This window comes from Hipposideros armiger, unplaced genomic scaffold (assembly GCF_001890085.2).
Source record: "Hipposideros armiger isolate ML-2016 unplaced genomic scaffold, ASM189008v1 scaffold_760, whole genome shotgun sequence".
Lineage (NCBI taxonomy): Eukaryota > Metazoa > Chordata > Mammalia > Chiroptera > Hipposideridae > Hipposideros > Hipposideros armiger.
Window position 1 is genome coordinate 331,437 of NW_017732110.1, and position 18,173 is coordinate 349,609.

At 33.3% G+C, this 18,173-nt stretch overlaps 1 protein-coding gene across 4 annotated transcripts in view; it reads right to left on the reverse strand.

The window, feature by feature from the left end:
* Positions 1-18,173, reverse strand: part of ARL6 (ARF like GTPase 6) — a 72,187-nt gene that overhangs the window by 15,446 nt on the left and 38,568 nt on the right. For all 4 annotated transcript variants that reach the window (XM_019628222.1, XM_019628223.1, XM_019628225.1 and 1 more), the window contains 3 exons: positions 15,648-15,709; positions 15,154-15,222; positions 10,818-10,912 (listed from right to left, as the gene is read on the reverse strand). In XM_019628222.1, the coding sequence (XP_019483767.1) occupies positions 10,818-10,912; positions 15,154-15,222; positions 15,648-15,709 (226 nt within the window). The remainder of the gene's footprint in view (positions 1-10,817; positions 10,913-15,153; positions 15,223-15,647; positions 15,710-18,173) is intronic.

Sequence of the window (18,173 nt, forward strand, 5' to 3'; positions counted from 1 at the left end):
GAGATCCCCAAAACCATAGAAGTGCAGGTAAGACAAAATAAAAATTGTGCTTCAGTGCCACCTTCTGGAAAACAAAAGAAAGACCTTTACTTATCAACCTGATTAACAATGAAGTGTCAAATTCTTAAATAAAAAAAGTTTCCATTCCCACAAATGCCCAGACAGAGAATGAATCCATCAAACATAATGAAAAACCAAGATAACAAGGGGACTCAGATTGTTGAAAATTAAAAAAATCTCTAGAAAATAAACTTAAATATTGGGTTGTTAGAAAAGTCAATGATTCATGATGTATTTTTTCTGTTTTTCATTGCAAAAATGCGTCATGACTTTTCTGACAACCCAATACATGGAAGAATGTGATTTAAATGACAGAGAATTCAAGACTGCAGGTCTGAAAAAAACTCAGTGAGACACAAGAAAACTCAGAAAGGCAATTCAATGAACTCAGAAATACAACCAATGAACAAAAAAGAGTTCTTCAACAAAAACACTGAAACTATTACAAAAAAAAACCAAACAAACAAATTCTGAAGAAGAACTCAATAAAAGAGATAAAGAATGACCTAGTGAGTAAGAAATATAGCTGACCAGATGGAGGAAGGAATTAGTTACATAGAAGATAGAAATTTAGAAATGACTCAGGTGGATGAAGAGAGAGCATCAACAGTAAAAAGAAAGAAAGAAAAAGAAAGAAAGAAAGAAAGAAAGAAAGAAAGAAAGAAAGAAAGAAAAAGAAAGAAAGAAAGAAAGAAAGAAAGAAAGAAAGAAAGAAAGAAAGAAAGAAAGAAAGAAAGACAAAGAACTCTACTGGAACTATCTGACTCCGTTAGAAACAGCAATATAAGAATAATGGGTAAACTAGAAGAGCGGGAGAAGAGAACAGAGAGGCTATTCAAACAAATAATGAATGAGAACTTTGCAAGTCTATGGAAAGAGCTGGATCCTCAAATCCAAGAAGCTAACAGAACACCTAATTATCTCAATTCAAAAAGACCTTCTCCAGGGAACATTATATTAAAACTGTCAAAAATTAATGATAAAAAAAGAATTCTCCAGGCAGTCAGGGAGAAGAAGATGGTAACCTTTAAAAGAACTCGCATTAGATAATCATCAGGTTTTTCATCAGAAACTATACAAGCTAAGAGTGAAATCAAATATTCAAATTATTGAGAGAGAGACATCACCAGCCAAGATTAATATCTCCAGTAGTTATCCTTTATATATGAAGGAGAAATAAAGACTTTTCCAGACATACAAAAGCTGAGGGAATTTGCCACTACAAGACCTGCATTACAGGAAATACTGAACAGTGCTTTTCTACCTCAAACAAAAAGACAAAGGAAAATAAAAACATGAGCAAGATGACTAACAGACAGAAGCAGGAAATTGCGATCCTTGTTCAGAATAGGGTATCAAACACTTAAATATAACATACAGGTTAAAGGAGGTAAAAAAAGTTAAAAAAAAAAAGAGCGAGTGAGAAAGACAACGTGGAAACAATCTCACAGCATAAAAATAGATAATCTGTGATAACAAAAACATGAAGGGTAGGGGCAAAGGTCTGAATTTACAAAGGGGTATGGAGATAAGATGCATGCTAAAGGAAAAAGACTATTATGTATATGAAATTTCTTTTACAAAAACTTAATGATAACCATTCAAAAAAAATCTAGAAATGAGATACATAACATAAAAAAAGAGGAAATGGAGGTAAAAAATCATAGAATACCACCTCACAAAAGTAAAAGACAGAAAGACAAGGGAAAAGAATGGAGATACAGAGCTACCAAAGAACAAGAGATAAAATGGCTATAGGAAATACTCATGTATCAATAATCACCCTAAATTTAAATGGACTGAACTCACCAATTAAAAGTCAGGGAGTAGCGGGTTTGACCAAAAAAACAAAACTCAACTATATGCTGTCATCAGAAGACAGATCTCAGCTTCAAGGACAAGCACAGACTCAAAATGAAGGAGGGAGAAAATGATACTCCAAGCAAACGTCATCCAGAGGAAAGCAGTGTAGCCATACTTATATCTCATAAAATAGATTTAAAGATAAAAAGGTAATAAGAGACAAAAATGGGCATTTTATAATGATAAAGGGGATAATACATTAAGAAAACATAGCAGTTATTAATATACATGCACCCAACCCAGGAGTAACAAAGTATATAAAGCAATTACTAACAGAACTAAAGAGAGAAACTGACAAAAACACAGTTATAGTAAGGAACCTAAATACTCCATTGACAGCTATGGATAGATCATCCAAACAGAAAATCAAAAGGGAAATATTGGCCTTAAATGACACAGTCTAAATGGACATCATTAATATTTATGGAGCACTTCATCCTGGAACACCAGAATATAGATTCTGCTCTAGTGCACATGGAACATTCTCAAGGATAGTCCAATGCTGGGACACAAAACTAGCCTCAAGAAATTTAAGACTGAAATCATACCAAGCATATTCTCCAACCACAATGCCTTGAAATTGGAAATCAACTGCAAAACGAAAGTGGAAAACCCACACATATGTGGATAATAAATAGCAATCTACAAAACAATAACTGAGTCAAAGAAGAAATAAGAGATCAAAAGATACATAGAGACAAATGAGAATGACAATACAACATACCAAAATTTTGGGGACAGCAGTAATAACAGAAATACAGTAATAAGAGGGAAGTTTATATCATTACAGGCCTACCTAAAGGAACAAGAAAAATCTCAAATAAACAACCTAACATTTCAACCTAAAAAACTAGAAAAAGAACAAAGCCCAAACTCAGTAGAAGGAAGGAAATAATACAAATTAGAGCAGAATTAAATGAAATAGAGAACAAAAAGAGAGCAGAAAAAAGTTAATGCAATTTGAAAACATTAATAAAATTAATCCTTTGGCTAAACTCCCCATAGAAAAAAGAGAAAAGACTCAAACAAAATCAGAAACAAAAGAGGAAAAGTTACAATGGACATCACAGAAATACAAAGAAATACAAGAATATTATGAAATGCTATATGCCACCAAATTTGATAACTTAGAAGAAAGGGACAAGTTCTTAGAAATATATAACCTTCCTATATTGAATCATTTAGGACTGGAAAATATACATAGAATGATCAAAAGTAAGGAAACTGAAACAGTCATCAAAAACTTCCCCAAAAATAAAAGTCCAGGACCAGACTGCCTCACTAGTGAATTCTACCTAACATTCAAAGATGATTAAACATCTATCCTTCTCAAACTCTTCCAAAAAATTGAAGAAAAGGCAATAGTTCCTAACTCATTTTATGAAGTCAACATTACCCTGATACCAAAACCTGGCATGGACAACACACACGAAAAGAAAATTACAGACCAGTATCTCGAATGAATATAGATGCAAAAATCCTAAACAAAATATTAGCACATCAAATACAACAATACATTAAAAAGATTATACCTCACGATCAAGTGGGGTTCATTCCAGAGGTGCAAGAATGGTTCAACATACGCAAATAGATCTATGTGACACACTACATTAACAAAATAAAAATCATATGATCATATCAATAGATGCAGAAAAAGCATGTGACAAGATACAACATCCATTTATGATTAAAACCTCAATAAAATGGGTATAGAAGAAAAGTACCTCAACATAATAAAGGCCATATATGATAAATCCTCAGCTAATACACTCGTGGTGAAAAACTAAAAAGCTTTCCTCTAAGATCAGGAACAAGACAAGCATGACCACTCTCACTACTGTTATTCAACATAGCACTGGAAGTCCTAGGCAGAGCAATTAGGCAAGAGAAAGAAATAAAAGGCATCCAAATTGGGAACGAAGAAGTCAAACTCTCACTTTTAACAGATGACATGATTCTTTATATAAAAATCCCTAAAGATTCCACCAAAAAGCTATTAGAATTTAAAAATGCAGTGAAGTTGCAAAATACAAAGTCAACATAGAAAAATCCACTGCATTCCTATATACTAACAATAGAGTTTTAAAAAAGAAATGAAAAAATATTTTCATTTGTAGTTTCAAAAAAAAGAATACCTAGGAATAAACTTAAAGGATGTGAAGGACCTATATACTGAAAACTATAGCAAATTATTGAAAGAAATTGAAGAAGGTAGAAAAAATGTAAAGATATTCTGTGTTCATGGATTGGAAGAACGAACATAGTTAAAATGACCATATTACCCAAAACAATACACAGATTTAATACAATCCCCATCAAAATCCCAACGGCATTTTTCAAAAAAACAGAACAAAAATATCATCAAATTTGTATGAAATTACAAAATGAAAAAACCCCAAATAGCCAAAGCAATCCTGAGAAAAAGGAACAAACCTGGAGGTATCACACTCCCTGACTTCAAATTATACTACATAGCTACAATAATCAACATTATTGTACTGCCAGAAATACAAACACTGAAACCAATGGAACCAAACTGAGAGCCCAGAAATAAACCTACATGTATATAGGCAACTAATTTTCGATAAAGGAGCCAAAAGCATACAATACAGAAAAAAAAGTCTCTTTAATAAATGGTGCAGGGAAATTTGGAAAGCCACATGAAAAAGAATGACTACCAATGATACCAACCACAAAAATTAACTCAAAATGGCACAAAGACCTACATATAAGAGCAGAAACAATAAAATACATAGAAGAAAACACAGGTACTAAACATAAGGACCTTGGTCTCAGAGAGGATTTTATGAATTTGACTCCAAAGGTAAGGGAAATAAAAGCAAAAATAAATGAACAGAGCCATATCAAACTAAAACGCTTCTGCACAGTCACAGAAACCATTGACAAAAAAAAAAAGGCAGCCAACCTAATAGGAGAAGATATTTGGAAACAATACCTCTGATAATGGGCTATTATCTAAAATACTCTAAATTATCTAAAACATTATCTGAAAGAATTCATACAAATCAACAACGAAAACAAATAATTTAATTTAAAAATGGGCAGAAGACTGAACAGTTAGTTTTCCCAAGACAACGAATGGCCAATAGATACATGAAAAGCTCAACTTCACTAGCTATTAGGGAAATGCAAATCAAAACCACAATTAGATACCACCTCACACCTATTAGGATGGCTATTATAAAAAAAAACAAGAAATAACGAGTATTGGAGAGGTTGTGGAGAAAAAGGAACCCTCATACATTGCTGATGGGAATACAAATTGGTACAGTCACTATGGAAAACAGTATGGAGTGTCCTCAAAAAATTAAGAATAGAGCTACCATATAACCTAGCAGTTCCTCTTCTGGGTATGTACCTGAAAAAATTGATAACATTTATTTATAAAGATATATGTGCACCTATGTTCAGTGCAACATTATTCACAGTAGCCAAGACAATGGAAACAACTTAAGTGTCCTTCGATGGATGACTGGATAAAGATGGGGTACATATACACAGTGGAATACTACTCAGGCATAAGAAAAGATGAAATACTACCATTTGCAACATGATGGATGGATTTTGAGAGTATCATGCTAAGTGAAATAAGTCAGATGGAAAAGGACAAGAACCATATGATTCCACTCCTATGTAGGATATAAAACAGAAAGGAACAAATGAACAAACAATACAAACAAACAAAACTCACAGACACAGACAATAGTATGGTGGTTACCAGAGGGGAAGGGGGGTGGGGGGAAGTTGAAGAGGTCAAACCTATAGTGAGGATAGAGGACTACAGACTTCGAGTGATGAGCACACAATGCAATATACAGATGATGTATTATAGAATTGTATACTTGAAATTTATATACTCTTATTAACCAAGATCTCCACAGTAAATTTAATTGGAAAAAAAAAACCCTCATGAGCACAAAACCAAAAATCTTTAACAAAATTTTAGCAAACCCAATTCAATAATATATATAAAAGTTAATATTCCATGATCAAACAAGATTTAATCCAGGAATGTAAGATTGGTTTTATACAAGGAAATCAGTAATGTAAATCACATTATCACTTTAAGATATAGAAAAAGAATCTGGAAAAATATAACATTAGTTTATGATGGAAACTTTAAAAAAATTAGGAATATAAAAAAATTTCCTTAACCTAATAAAGATGTATAGAAAAATCCTACAATTCACATTATTCTTAATGGTAAAATATTAAATGTAAAGAATGGAAATAAGATATGGAAACAACCTAAGTATCCATCAATGGATGAATGGATAAAGAAAATGTGGCATACATATACGTATACAATGGAGTATTATTCAGCCATAAGACAGAATGCAGTACTGTCATTTGTGACAACATGGATGGGTCTTGAGGGCATTATGCTAAGTGAAATAAGTTAGGTAGAGAAAGACAAACACCATATACTCTCACTTATTTGTGGAATCTAAAAATAAAGAAACAAAAAACAAGCTCATAGATACAGGTCACAGACTGGTGGTTGACAGAGGCAGGGGGTGAGGAGTAGGCAAAGTGGGAAGGTACAATCTTCCAGTTATAAAATAAATAAGTCCTGGGATGTAATTTACAGCATGGTGACTATAGTTAATAGTAGTGTATTGCATATTTGAAAGTCACTAAGAGAGTAGATCTTAGAGAGTAGTTCTCACCACAAGCAAAACATAAATAAATAAATTTTGTAACTAAGTATGGTGATGGATGTTAACTAGACTTATTGTGGTAATGTCACAGTATATACAAATATCAAATCATTATTTTGTACACACACAAAAAAATCTTTAAAACACATATATTTCATAGAGGCTTTGTATCTAATAGAATATGTAAAGAAACTAATATAATGTTATATGTCAATTATATCTCAATTAAAAGTAATGGGAATACAACAAGACTTACCACTTCTATTCAACATTGTACTGGAGGTCCTAGCCAATGCAATAAAACAAGAAAAAGAATAAAAGGCATAAAAACTAAAAAAAAGTAGAATGTTTTGTTGTTGCAAAAACATGATTTTATACACAGAAAATTCTAAGAAATCTACGAAAAATTATTAAATAAATTTAAGAATGCCCTAAAACAGGGGTCGGCAAACTTTTGATATGGAAGAGCTGCCAGGGGTCGGCAAACTGCGGCTCGCGAACCACATGCAGCTCTTTGGGTACGTACATGTGGCTCTGAAGTAAAATTGAAAATGAAAATAAAACTATCATAGTTTCATTTATAATATTACTTTAAATTTTCCTTATTTGTAGAAATATATTTATGGCTCTCGAATAATTTTTAAATTGTTGTGAAGGACAGGATTGGCTCTTCCAGGGAAACTTTTGAGACAGAACGTACCCAAAGAGCCACATGTGACTCGCGATCCACAATTTGCTGACCCCTGCCCTAGAATACAAAGTTGATATTTTCACATACTAGCAATGAGCCATTAAAATATGAAACAAAATGTGCTATTCACAATAGCTTCCAAAATATAAAAAATATAAATTGAATGAAAGATGTTTAAGACTTTTACACAGAAATTTGTGAAAGATAACAAGAGAAATTTAGAAAAGCATGAATAAGTGAGACGGCATACCATGTTCATGAGTTGAAACATTCAATGTTAAGTCTAACGTTAAAATGTGAATTATTCCCAAATGCAATCAAAATAAAATCTCAGCAGGTTTTTCTTTAAAAATTAACATGCTGATTTAAAAATTATTTAAAAGTATGGAAGACCTAGAACTACCAAAATAATTTTTAAAAAGCAGACTAGGGTTGGAGGAGTTCTCTTATCTGACTTCAAGATTTATTATAAGTCTATAGTAATCAAGACAGTGTAAAAGGACATATAAAGAGATCAATGGAACAGAACAGAGTCTAGAAATAGACCCACCTATACACAGTCAAATGATAATTGATAAGGCTGAAAGTCAAGCGATTTTAACAACTAATTCAGAGGAAAAGGAAATTTTTTCAACAAACGGATTCTGAGACAACAAAAAAAGCACAAAAATTAATTCAAGATGGACCCCAGGCCTAAATATAAAAGCTAAAACTACCAAGATATTATAGAAAACATAAGAGAATATCTTAGCAATCTTAGGACAAACATTTCTTAGAGAGTCTATAGAAAACTTGTACATACAAAAAAGTGATAAATTAGACTTCATAAAAATTGGATACATTTATTCATTAAAAGATACTGTGAAGAAAATAAAAAGGAAACCACAGACTGGAAAAAAATCTTTAAAACATATATTTGACAGAGGCTTTAAATCTAGAATATATAAATAAATCTTATATATCAATAATAAGAAGACAAACAACCAAATTAAACAAATGAGCAAAGATTTAAAAAGACATCCTTTAAGAGAATATATAAGATTGGCCAATACAACAAGATAAAGTGCTCAACATTATTAGTCATCAGGAAAATGCAAATTATAAGCACAATGAGATCCTACTGTACATTCAGTAGAAAGACTAAAACAGCGGTTCTCAACCTTCCTAATGCTGTGACCACTTAATACAGTTCCTCATGTTGCGGTGACCCCCAACCATAAAATTATTTTCATTGCTACTCTATAACTGTAATTTTGCTACTGTTATGAATCATAATGTAAATATCTTTTTGTTTTCCGATGGTCTTAGGCGACCCCTGTGAAAGGGTCGTTTGACCCCCAAAGGGGTCGCGACCCACAGGTTGAGAACCCCTGGACTAAAATGAAAGAACCTTAACATCATTCATTGGAGAGGATATGGAGCAGCTGAAACTCTCATACATAGCTGTTGAAATGCAAAATAGTATTAACCTCACTGAAAAATAATCTGGCAGTTTCTTGAAACATTATCCATACATCTACCCTATGACCCAGCATTATCATTACTAGGAATTTATCCAAGAGAAATAAAATCACATGTCTACAAAAAGCCTTTCACAACAGCAGGTTTATTAGGTTCATAGCAGGTTTATTCATAATAACACTAAACTAGAAACAGCCCAGATGTCAATCAATAGGAAACTAGATTTATAAACTGGCATATTCATATAATAAAATATTACAAAGCAATAAAAAGAAAAGGGATAAACAAGTGACACATGAAACATCATGAGTGACTCCCAAAAACATGCTGAATGAAAAATCCTATGCACAAAAATGTATGTACTCCCCCCCATCCCATTTATATGAAATTGTAGAAAAGGCAAAAATATTCTGGTAATAGAAATCAGATTACTCGTTCCTTCGGCACCAGGTGTGGGTATTGATTGGGAAGGGGCTTGAGTGAACTTTTTGGGGTGATGAAAATGTTCTGCTTCTTGATAAGGAGTGTAGTTACATGAGTGTACACATTTGTCAAATTACTGAACTATATACTGAAGATCTGAGCATTTCATTGTATACAACTTATATTTCAATTAAAAAGTTCCTATACACTTCATCTGAGAAATCCCTCCTGTGGGAATCTATCCCATAAAATAAATGCATCAGTACATAAAGATACACAGATAAAGCTTCATTAGAAAAAAAATCAAGGTTCCCATTATGTTTGAAGCAGATTCTGTAAGAATGATTTCATTTTATTGGTCAACATTACAACACATTTTGAGGAGAAAGTGAAAAGATTAACACAAAGGGAATGCATAATCAAAAATGCATTCCCAACCCAGATAAAAGACCAATATATTTTTTTTAAGTGAAAAAGTCACATAAAAAGCACAGGCTGGATAATTTTTCCCAAAAAATATTTGAATAAGCTTGAGGTTTTTCTGATAAAAATACCAAAGATATTGTGGTTAAACAGCAAGAATTGTTATAAAGACCCATGCTATTTCTGCTCCATTTCTAACAAATCCACATTTCTTTTACATCATCGTGCTCTTCTAAAAGTTCTAGCACAAAGACCACTTAAAATCTTTTTTCAGATATGAGTAAGGCAAGGAATACAGAGCTCCACAATACATACTGGAGCAGTTTATAGTGTGAAACAAACAAAAAAAAGAATATCCATCAATAGGTGAACACACTGTGATACACTTATAGAATGGCATATTAGGCACCATTAAAAAGAATAATCACATACATGCAATTTGACTTGAAAGGATTTCCATCATGTAGTGTTATTTGAGAAGAGGAAGGTGCAGAAGTATAGAATATAATCCTATTTTAGCAAATAACAATGACAGTCCTCATAGCTCCCAACCCTATATATGTATCTTTGGTACGTGTGCGTGCATGTGTGTGTGCGTGTGTGTGTGTGTGTGTGTGTGTGTAATATAGATAGTAGATACAGATATATGGATATATAAAGGTATGATGGAAAAAATACCAAATCGTTAATACTGATATCTCAAAAGGGGAGTGGATGTCTGGCAGCTGGGAGTATAAAGGAGAAAAGATGTGTTTTAATAAGCGTTCCCACAATAAATATGTAAGAAATGCTATAATTATACATACATACACACATACATGCATGAAAAGATGATAACCAAAATCATTTTATGTGAGTGTTGAAATATATGGATTTCTACTTTCTTCCTTATTTTTTTTTTCTATCTGCATTGTTGGCTATTGACACACTATTTATGCAATCAGAAAAAAGGGCATTTTAATTTTTATTTTGGGGGAAATAAACGTCACAGACCTGAAAAACAATGCAAAAAGCTTTGCAATTTAAAAAATATATGGTGCAATAAGTAAAGATATTATGAGTTTTGTATAACAAATGTTTTCAAATTAAAAATTTTTAAATAAAAGATAATTACATAGTGCACGCACCACTTTTTGCTGACACCAAAGAACAAATTACCGTATGCAAACAGACCCCCAAGCACAGACATCGTGGACTGGCAGACACACACGTACCTGGATGACTAAGAAGAGTATCAAGTTCTTCTTTGGCCACAACCATTCTTAATCTATCACTACTGTCAATGACAAAAATAATGGCTTGTCCATCTCTGTATAATAGAAACAATGAGAAAAATTAAAGATAAATGTATACATTTTTCTATGTTTACTATTCACTTGCATGTCCTAATCTGTGTATTACCTCTTCAAGTCCTATGTCCGTTAATCATTGTAAGCTTTGGTGCTGTTTCTTATTAATTCATGAGTGATTAATATATTAGCCATTAATATTTCATGTAAAACAATTTCTTTTCATTTAGATGATAATATGTGTAGGGTAGATTTAACGACTTGTTTCAATAATTAAAAAAAAATACAAGTTAAACCATAACCCTGTTACATAGATATAATCATTATTAATGTTTTCATGTAAATCAATTTGGACATTTTCTTTGTGTAGTCACATATGAATATTTACATCTATATAAATGGAATCCTATTTTATACCCTGCCTTTCTGATACATATGTACATTTCCTTGATTTTTTTTGTAGTATAGCCTGAACTACATTTATATGAAACATTAAAGCTCTACACTAGTGTTTCTCAAATATTTTTTACTATAACCATAGTGAGACATACATTTTACATTAAGATGCAACAGACACATAAGTATACATAAATATATTTGAACTAAATCCCCTGAAACGATACTTACAAATAGCTTTTATTTCATTCTATTTCATTTTTTAAGCTGATAGCCAGCCACTGAACTAGTTTAAGGATTCACTTATAGATCACAGCGGCACTTCAAAAATCACTGATTCCCTCTGCACTCTTTCTTTTTAATGGTTATAAAGTATTCCACTGCATGGATGTGTCATCAAATATTGTGTCAAACTTCTATTGTTGGATTTATAGGTTATTTCCAATTTTTATTATTATGAAAAACTTCAAGATAAATATCCTCCTAAATACATTTCTAAAGTTTCTTGAAGGTTTAACATATATTCTTATAAATAAAATTTTTAGAAATACATATGGAATTTAGATTTTAGATAAACATTGATAAGTTGTCCTCCAGATATGTTGTATCAATTAATACTACCACCAGCATTTTTCCTATCCTCTTGTCAGCATGGCTTTTACTTTTCTTTTCAATTTTTGCCATTCTAACAACATATTATTTTACTTTGTATTTCACTAATTGCTAGTGCAGTTCATTATCTTTTCATATATTTATTGGACATTTATACTTTTTTGTGAATCATTTATTCAAGTCATAAATTAAGATTTTAGAGTTCAATGTCATTAGTAATCACATAAATATAAAACAACTTTTTAAATACCATTTTCTCCTATCATTAAAAAAAATGAATGCAGATTATCACAATCACACATTCCTAGTGGATATAGAGACTGGTACAATTGGAAATATCTATCAAGGGCTTTAAAAATGTTGTATAATTAATCTCTGAGACAGTAATTTTATTTCTGGTATTAATATTTAAGGAAACATGAACTGTGAAAAAGATTTATGCTACAAGATGTTAATTGAAGGATTATTTATAATCTTCAAAAACTGAGAATAGCCTTCATATCCCAAAACAGAAATGATTAAGCAAATTTTGGCACAGGCACATGAAAAAATATTAGGCAGCCACTGGAGTTATACTGTTTGTATGTTTTTCCTGATTTATCCTTATCACAGAATGTTAACTTAAAAAGCAGGATAAAAACTACATATTACACATAATTTTAGACGGCTCCTTTCTCAATTATGTAAAGTATACATTATATAATTCCAAAAAGAGAAAACACACCAAAAAGATTAAACAATGGTAAATTTATTTGGAGTGAGATTTATAGGTAACACTTTTTAATATTCCTTTCTATGTTTGTTAAACATTAAAAAAATGTATACTCCTTATATTTTATAACTTTTTTATATTGTAAGAGTAGCATGCAGAAATCATATATTAAAATTACAACATCATATAAATGACAAAGGAAACTTCCCTTATAATCTTATTATTCCCCAAACAAATGCTATTAATGGTTTGGTGCATATTCCACTAACAACTCTCTTCTCTATATATAAACTAAGCACATACTTTTATTAATAATAATATTTTTCTTTATATAATTGAGATATGAAAAAAATGTCATTATAAACAATGCTCAACACATCTTTCTATGCATATCTTTGACTCTGACTAGTCCTAGTTATAGCGTACATTTTGAAGTGAAAATGGTAGCTGAAGGGCACAAACATTTTTCATTTTAACAGATATTGATAAATTACCCTGAAAAAGATTAACATTCCCACTGTAAGTGACTCCTTTTGCCTACAGTAGAGTTAATTAATCTTTTTAATCTCTTTCAGTCTGATAGATTGAGATGAGCTTGTTCTGTAATAATCATAAAAGTATAGAGATACAAGAAATAAATTTACTATTATTATAGATTCCTCGATAACCATTCAACCTACAGTTTATGTATAATATTCCTGAATTCAGTAACTTCTTTGAAAAAGATTTTGAAGAAAAAGGAGTTAAAATCAGAAAGTTTCCATTTTTTGAAGTACTATTTTCTACGATTTTTCAGTGTAATTAAAATAAGTGTTATTTTTATAAAAGTAGTTAAAGTAAATACATTTTTTTTAAAATGAATTTTTAAAAATTCCGACTAATTGGAGCAGGAATTAAAAAATCCTATACTGAAAACTCAGGTTTTCTTAAAAAACAAAACAACTCACATTTCCCTAGGAAATTTAATGCAGGATACCAGAAACATGCCACTTTTCCTTTCCAAACTGACCCTTAGATCTGAAGCCCTCTTTTCCCTCTACCTCAGAGGTCATCTGTATCTACAAGATTTAAATAGGCCTTCAATCTATTAAAGCACTCACTGAAAAGAATATCTGAAATAAATCTTCTTGGTTCATATCTGAGGAATACAATGTTTGTTCCCACATTAGCAGAAAATAATTAATCAATCAAAATAAAAATCTGATCTGACAGTCATCGCATACGATTTCAAGGTAAGAGTTCATAAGTCCAAAAGGGCATTTGGTCAAGGGATGCTGTTTTTAAGTTTCAGACTCCAAAAGTGAGTTACACTGCCTGCCCTTAAATGAGTAGTCCTAGCAATATTAGAAGGTAATGAATTCATTTTTATACCATATGCAAATCTTGAGAGGGTGTAACAAACACATTTGGACCCTTAACTTGATAGCTGTTGATCTAACATAAATAGCGAGCACTTGATTTGCATATGCTGAAAATATCATTTAGAATTGCTTGTAGGACAAATGAATCAGCTGTTGGACAGTAGTCACTTCAACTAAATTTATTCAATAAATATTTACTGATCTATATGCTCAGCATCATATTTGGCCTTGAAAAATTAACCTGAATGAGCAATAATACCTACCCTTGAGGAGGAGTTCATAATCTCATCAGGGAGGCAGCTATGCCATATGACTTTAAGACACAATAAGTATGATTACAGGGATGTGAATGTGCTGTAAGAACACTGAGGACAGAATAACTGGGCAAAACAGTGAAATTTCAAAGAGAAGGTAACTTTTGAGCTAGTTCTTAAAGCATGAATATATTAACCTTAAATTGCAGAGAAGTAGGGTAGAACAGGGTATTAAAAACAGAACAGCATATGCAAAGGCCCAAGGTTATGAAGGATTTCATGCATTTTAAGAAGTAACGTGAAGATTGTACTTTTTTTTTTTGAATTGGGGAATTGGGGGAGGGGAACAGCGTTGGGAGAATCAGGGAAGGGGAACAGACAAGTTGCTGTCCCTTATATTCTTCAGTCTAGTGTGGAGGATGCCACTGCACTGGCCCATGTTGGTATTATGATCACTGCACTCTTCCCAGCTGAGGAGGTCAGTCGCCGGCCATTGGATGGCCGTTCACAGCAGCTCAAGGCAGTTCACACCGGCTGTCGGCCGCTCATGCGGGCTGCCAGCCACTCACGGTAGCTTACCACAGCCCACTGCAGCCTACACTGTCGCTGGCCACTCACAGCAGCCCAGCTTCAGGTCAAGCTGTTGTTCACCATCTTAGCTGTAGCGGGTGCACTGTCACTGGCCCATGTGGGAACCAAACTGGCAGCCCTGCTGCTCAGAGCTCGTGCTCCCAAGCCAACTCTTAACCAACTGCGCCCCTCGGCTGGCCCCTGTACTTTTTTTTAAAGTTGGAAAATGTGCTTAAATTATATGAAAAATAAACACTACAACCCACCCTATACGATTATTTGAATTTGAATATCTAATCATTATTTGTTATTAAAATATACCCATCTGGTTAACCAAAATTCACAAACATACTCACTTATAATAGTGTTCCCAGAGATTTCTGTATCTTCCTTGACCCGACATGTCAAACACTGTAAAAGACAAACTACAAAAATACAAAAAAAAAAATGTGACTACATTATAAGCTACTAACTTTAACGTGTAGCTTTCACTTAAAATTTAAAATTGTTTTCACTTAAATTTTAAATTCTTTCAAGAAAGAAACCATTCTTGAATATACAATATTCATCTTGGGCCAATTTTCAAGTACAAATACCATAAAATAAATTTATTGAATACAAATATGATTTTGCAATGAGTAACATGAGTTTTTTTGCAAGTGATGTTATCAGAGTTTGTCTAAACTTTAAATTCTGGAAAATAATCCAGAGGTAGTGGTATAAATATATTTTGTACCAGCTTCTGAAATAACAAATTACTTTTTCTAAGAGTAGGAGGAATGACTAGGTAGATGTAATATTATCATTTTCACCCACAACTTCTTAGTCACAAGTATAATAAGCAAATTACCTGGACGATTTGAATTTCTCTATGCTGAATCCTATCGTTGGAACTATATCTTGAGATTGAGCCTTTAACAGAAAAGAAAAAGTATAGGAATTTCCAATTATCAAAGATGAATTTTTTTCCTTCGGTTAAAAAAAGGCATCCAGATTTTCCAATTCTAAAATCTGCCACTAAGGAAATGACACAATTAGACTAAATTATAATTTTTGCAATGGGAATCACTGTGTGTAAATTCTTTTTTTTTTTTTTTAAGATTTTATTGGGGAATTGGAGGAGGGGAACAGCGCTGGGGAATCAGGGGAAGGGGAACAGACAAGCTTTTTTTTGTTCTTCAGCCTAGTTGCTTCACTGGCCCAAGCTGGCACCATCATTGCGCTCTTCCCGGGTGAGGCAGATCAGTCGCCGGCTTCTGGATGGCCACTCACTGCGGCTGCTGGCCGCTCACACTGGCTGCTGGCTATACACGGTAGCCCATGGCAACCCACTGCAGCAGGGGCTGCAGCCTATGCCGTCGCCACGACAGCCCAGCTCCAGGTTGAGCTGTTGTTCAGCATCTTAGCTGTGGAGGGCAGTGTCACTGGCCCTCATATGTGGCATCCGAACCGGGGCCCTCTGGCATCCCAAGCCAGTTCTTAACCAATGCGCCACTCGGCCGGCCCTGTAAATTCTTTATAGAAGTTTAAGGCTTACTAATTATGAATTTGTATAACATGTTTGTATTAATTCACATTTTGTGGTTTGCTGCATGTTATTATGAATTTAAAGTGGTTTGGTAAGTCACCCTGAGCTCAAATTTAGGACTTTCTAATCTTTCAACACATACTTATTGAGTTTGTATGTGCTTTGGGAACTGCCCTCATGTGTAGATGGTGAATATACATGGTCCCTGCTCTCATGCAGTTTATAATCTACAGGAGATAAACAGCAATGAACAGCTAATTTACAAATGAACATAATTTTGGGCAGTGATAAGTGCAATGAAAGGTGACAGGAGATGGGGTGCAATTGGTATGAGGCATAGAAGAAGGGTACTCAGGAAAAGCTTCGCTGAGGAGGTGACATCTGACCCAGGAGTGAATATCAAGAAGGAGAAAAGCTATGGCAAGATCTTGGGAAAGAACATTCTAGTCAAAGAAATTAGCCAGTGCAATGACCCTAGGACAGAAAGAAACTCACCACTTAGAAGGCCTGTGTGCTTAGTGTCCTCCGTAAGGGCAAGAGCTGTATGTAATGAAGTAAGGGAGGTAGGGTCTTGAAGAACACTGAGGGGAATTCTTTGTGGAGAAGAGGCTGCAAGTGCGCAAGGCAAGAGCACAGCGGACCCACAGGCAAGTAAAACACCTTATACTGAGTACTTAACAAGGCATCTCCTTACATTTCCACCATCAAAACTGTTCTTCCTTTTGAATGATTTTTTATCCACTTTCTGATCCAGATGCCTAGAAGTTATTCTTGATTCCTCCCTTTTTAACATTTTCTATATAACCATTCTCCAAGCTTTATTGGTTCTGTCTCACTAACTTAGGTCAGGCCCATATCATTTCTTGCTTTGAATTTGTGTAACAGCCTCCTAATTACTCCTAATTATCCCTAATTGCTAATATGCTACCTTAGACAAGTTACTGAATTTCTCTAAGCCTCAGTTTTCGCAAATGTGAACTATATTATTATTATTACCCTTAACTCATAACGTTATCATGAGAATTAAATGAGTGAATGGTGTAAAATACTCAACAGCGTCTGGTCCACAGCAATATTCAACGAATGTTTGCTATTATAATTATACTTTCACTGATTTTATTCTTGTCCCCAATTTTCTATACTTCCACAAGCATAACTTTAAAAAAAAAACCTTCAGTACATCTTGTTGCTTTTATATGAAAACAGGAGGGGTAGAGGGGAAATTGCTGCCTCCCATTACACTCATTTTGCTAGTCTATTCTGGAAATTTAAAATTCAAACAGAAAGAAGCTGGAAAGTCACTGGAGCACGGTCACCTCAATGGTAATGTGCTGGTGAAAAGGAATTCCCGGAGCGGCCCTCGTTTTGCCTTTCTGAAGTTTGTTTATTCAGCTTTTCCTTCCATCTTATAAACTGCCTAGTATTCTTCCAAAAATATCTTTCTTTTTGTTTACGTTAGACAGAATTTATTTCCTGCTACTCAGATTTGTGCCTCGCTTGCATCTTAGGGTTCCTTGGTTGCACGACAAACTATGGAATAAAGAGATTCCTAATTTTTAATGTCCCAAAATACCCGGCTTTTGATTTTAAGGGTTTTCATGTGCCAATCTTGTGATAAAATCATCAGCTATTATTATTAGGAAAAACATACCAACAATAAAAAAAGTGAGGAAGTTAAAGATTTTAAAAAATCGCAGAAAACAGTAACCTTGTCTTCACTGAACTGTAATTCAGATATTCGGCTAACCTCCCCACAATCATCCAGATTCTTCACAAGCTCTTTGTTTCCATGGAAGTCCCCCCTTTAATTTCCTGCTTTACTTTATAGGGATATAATTAATCAATCAT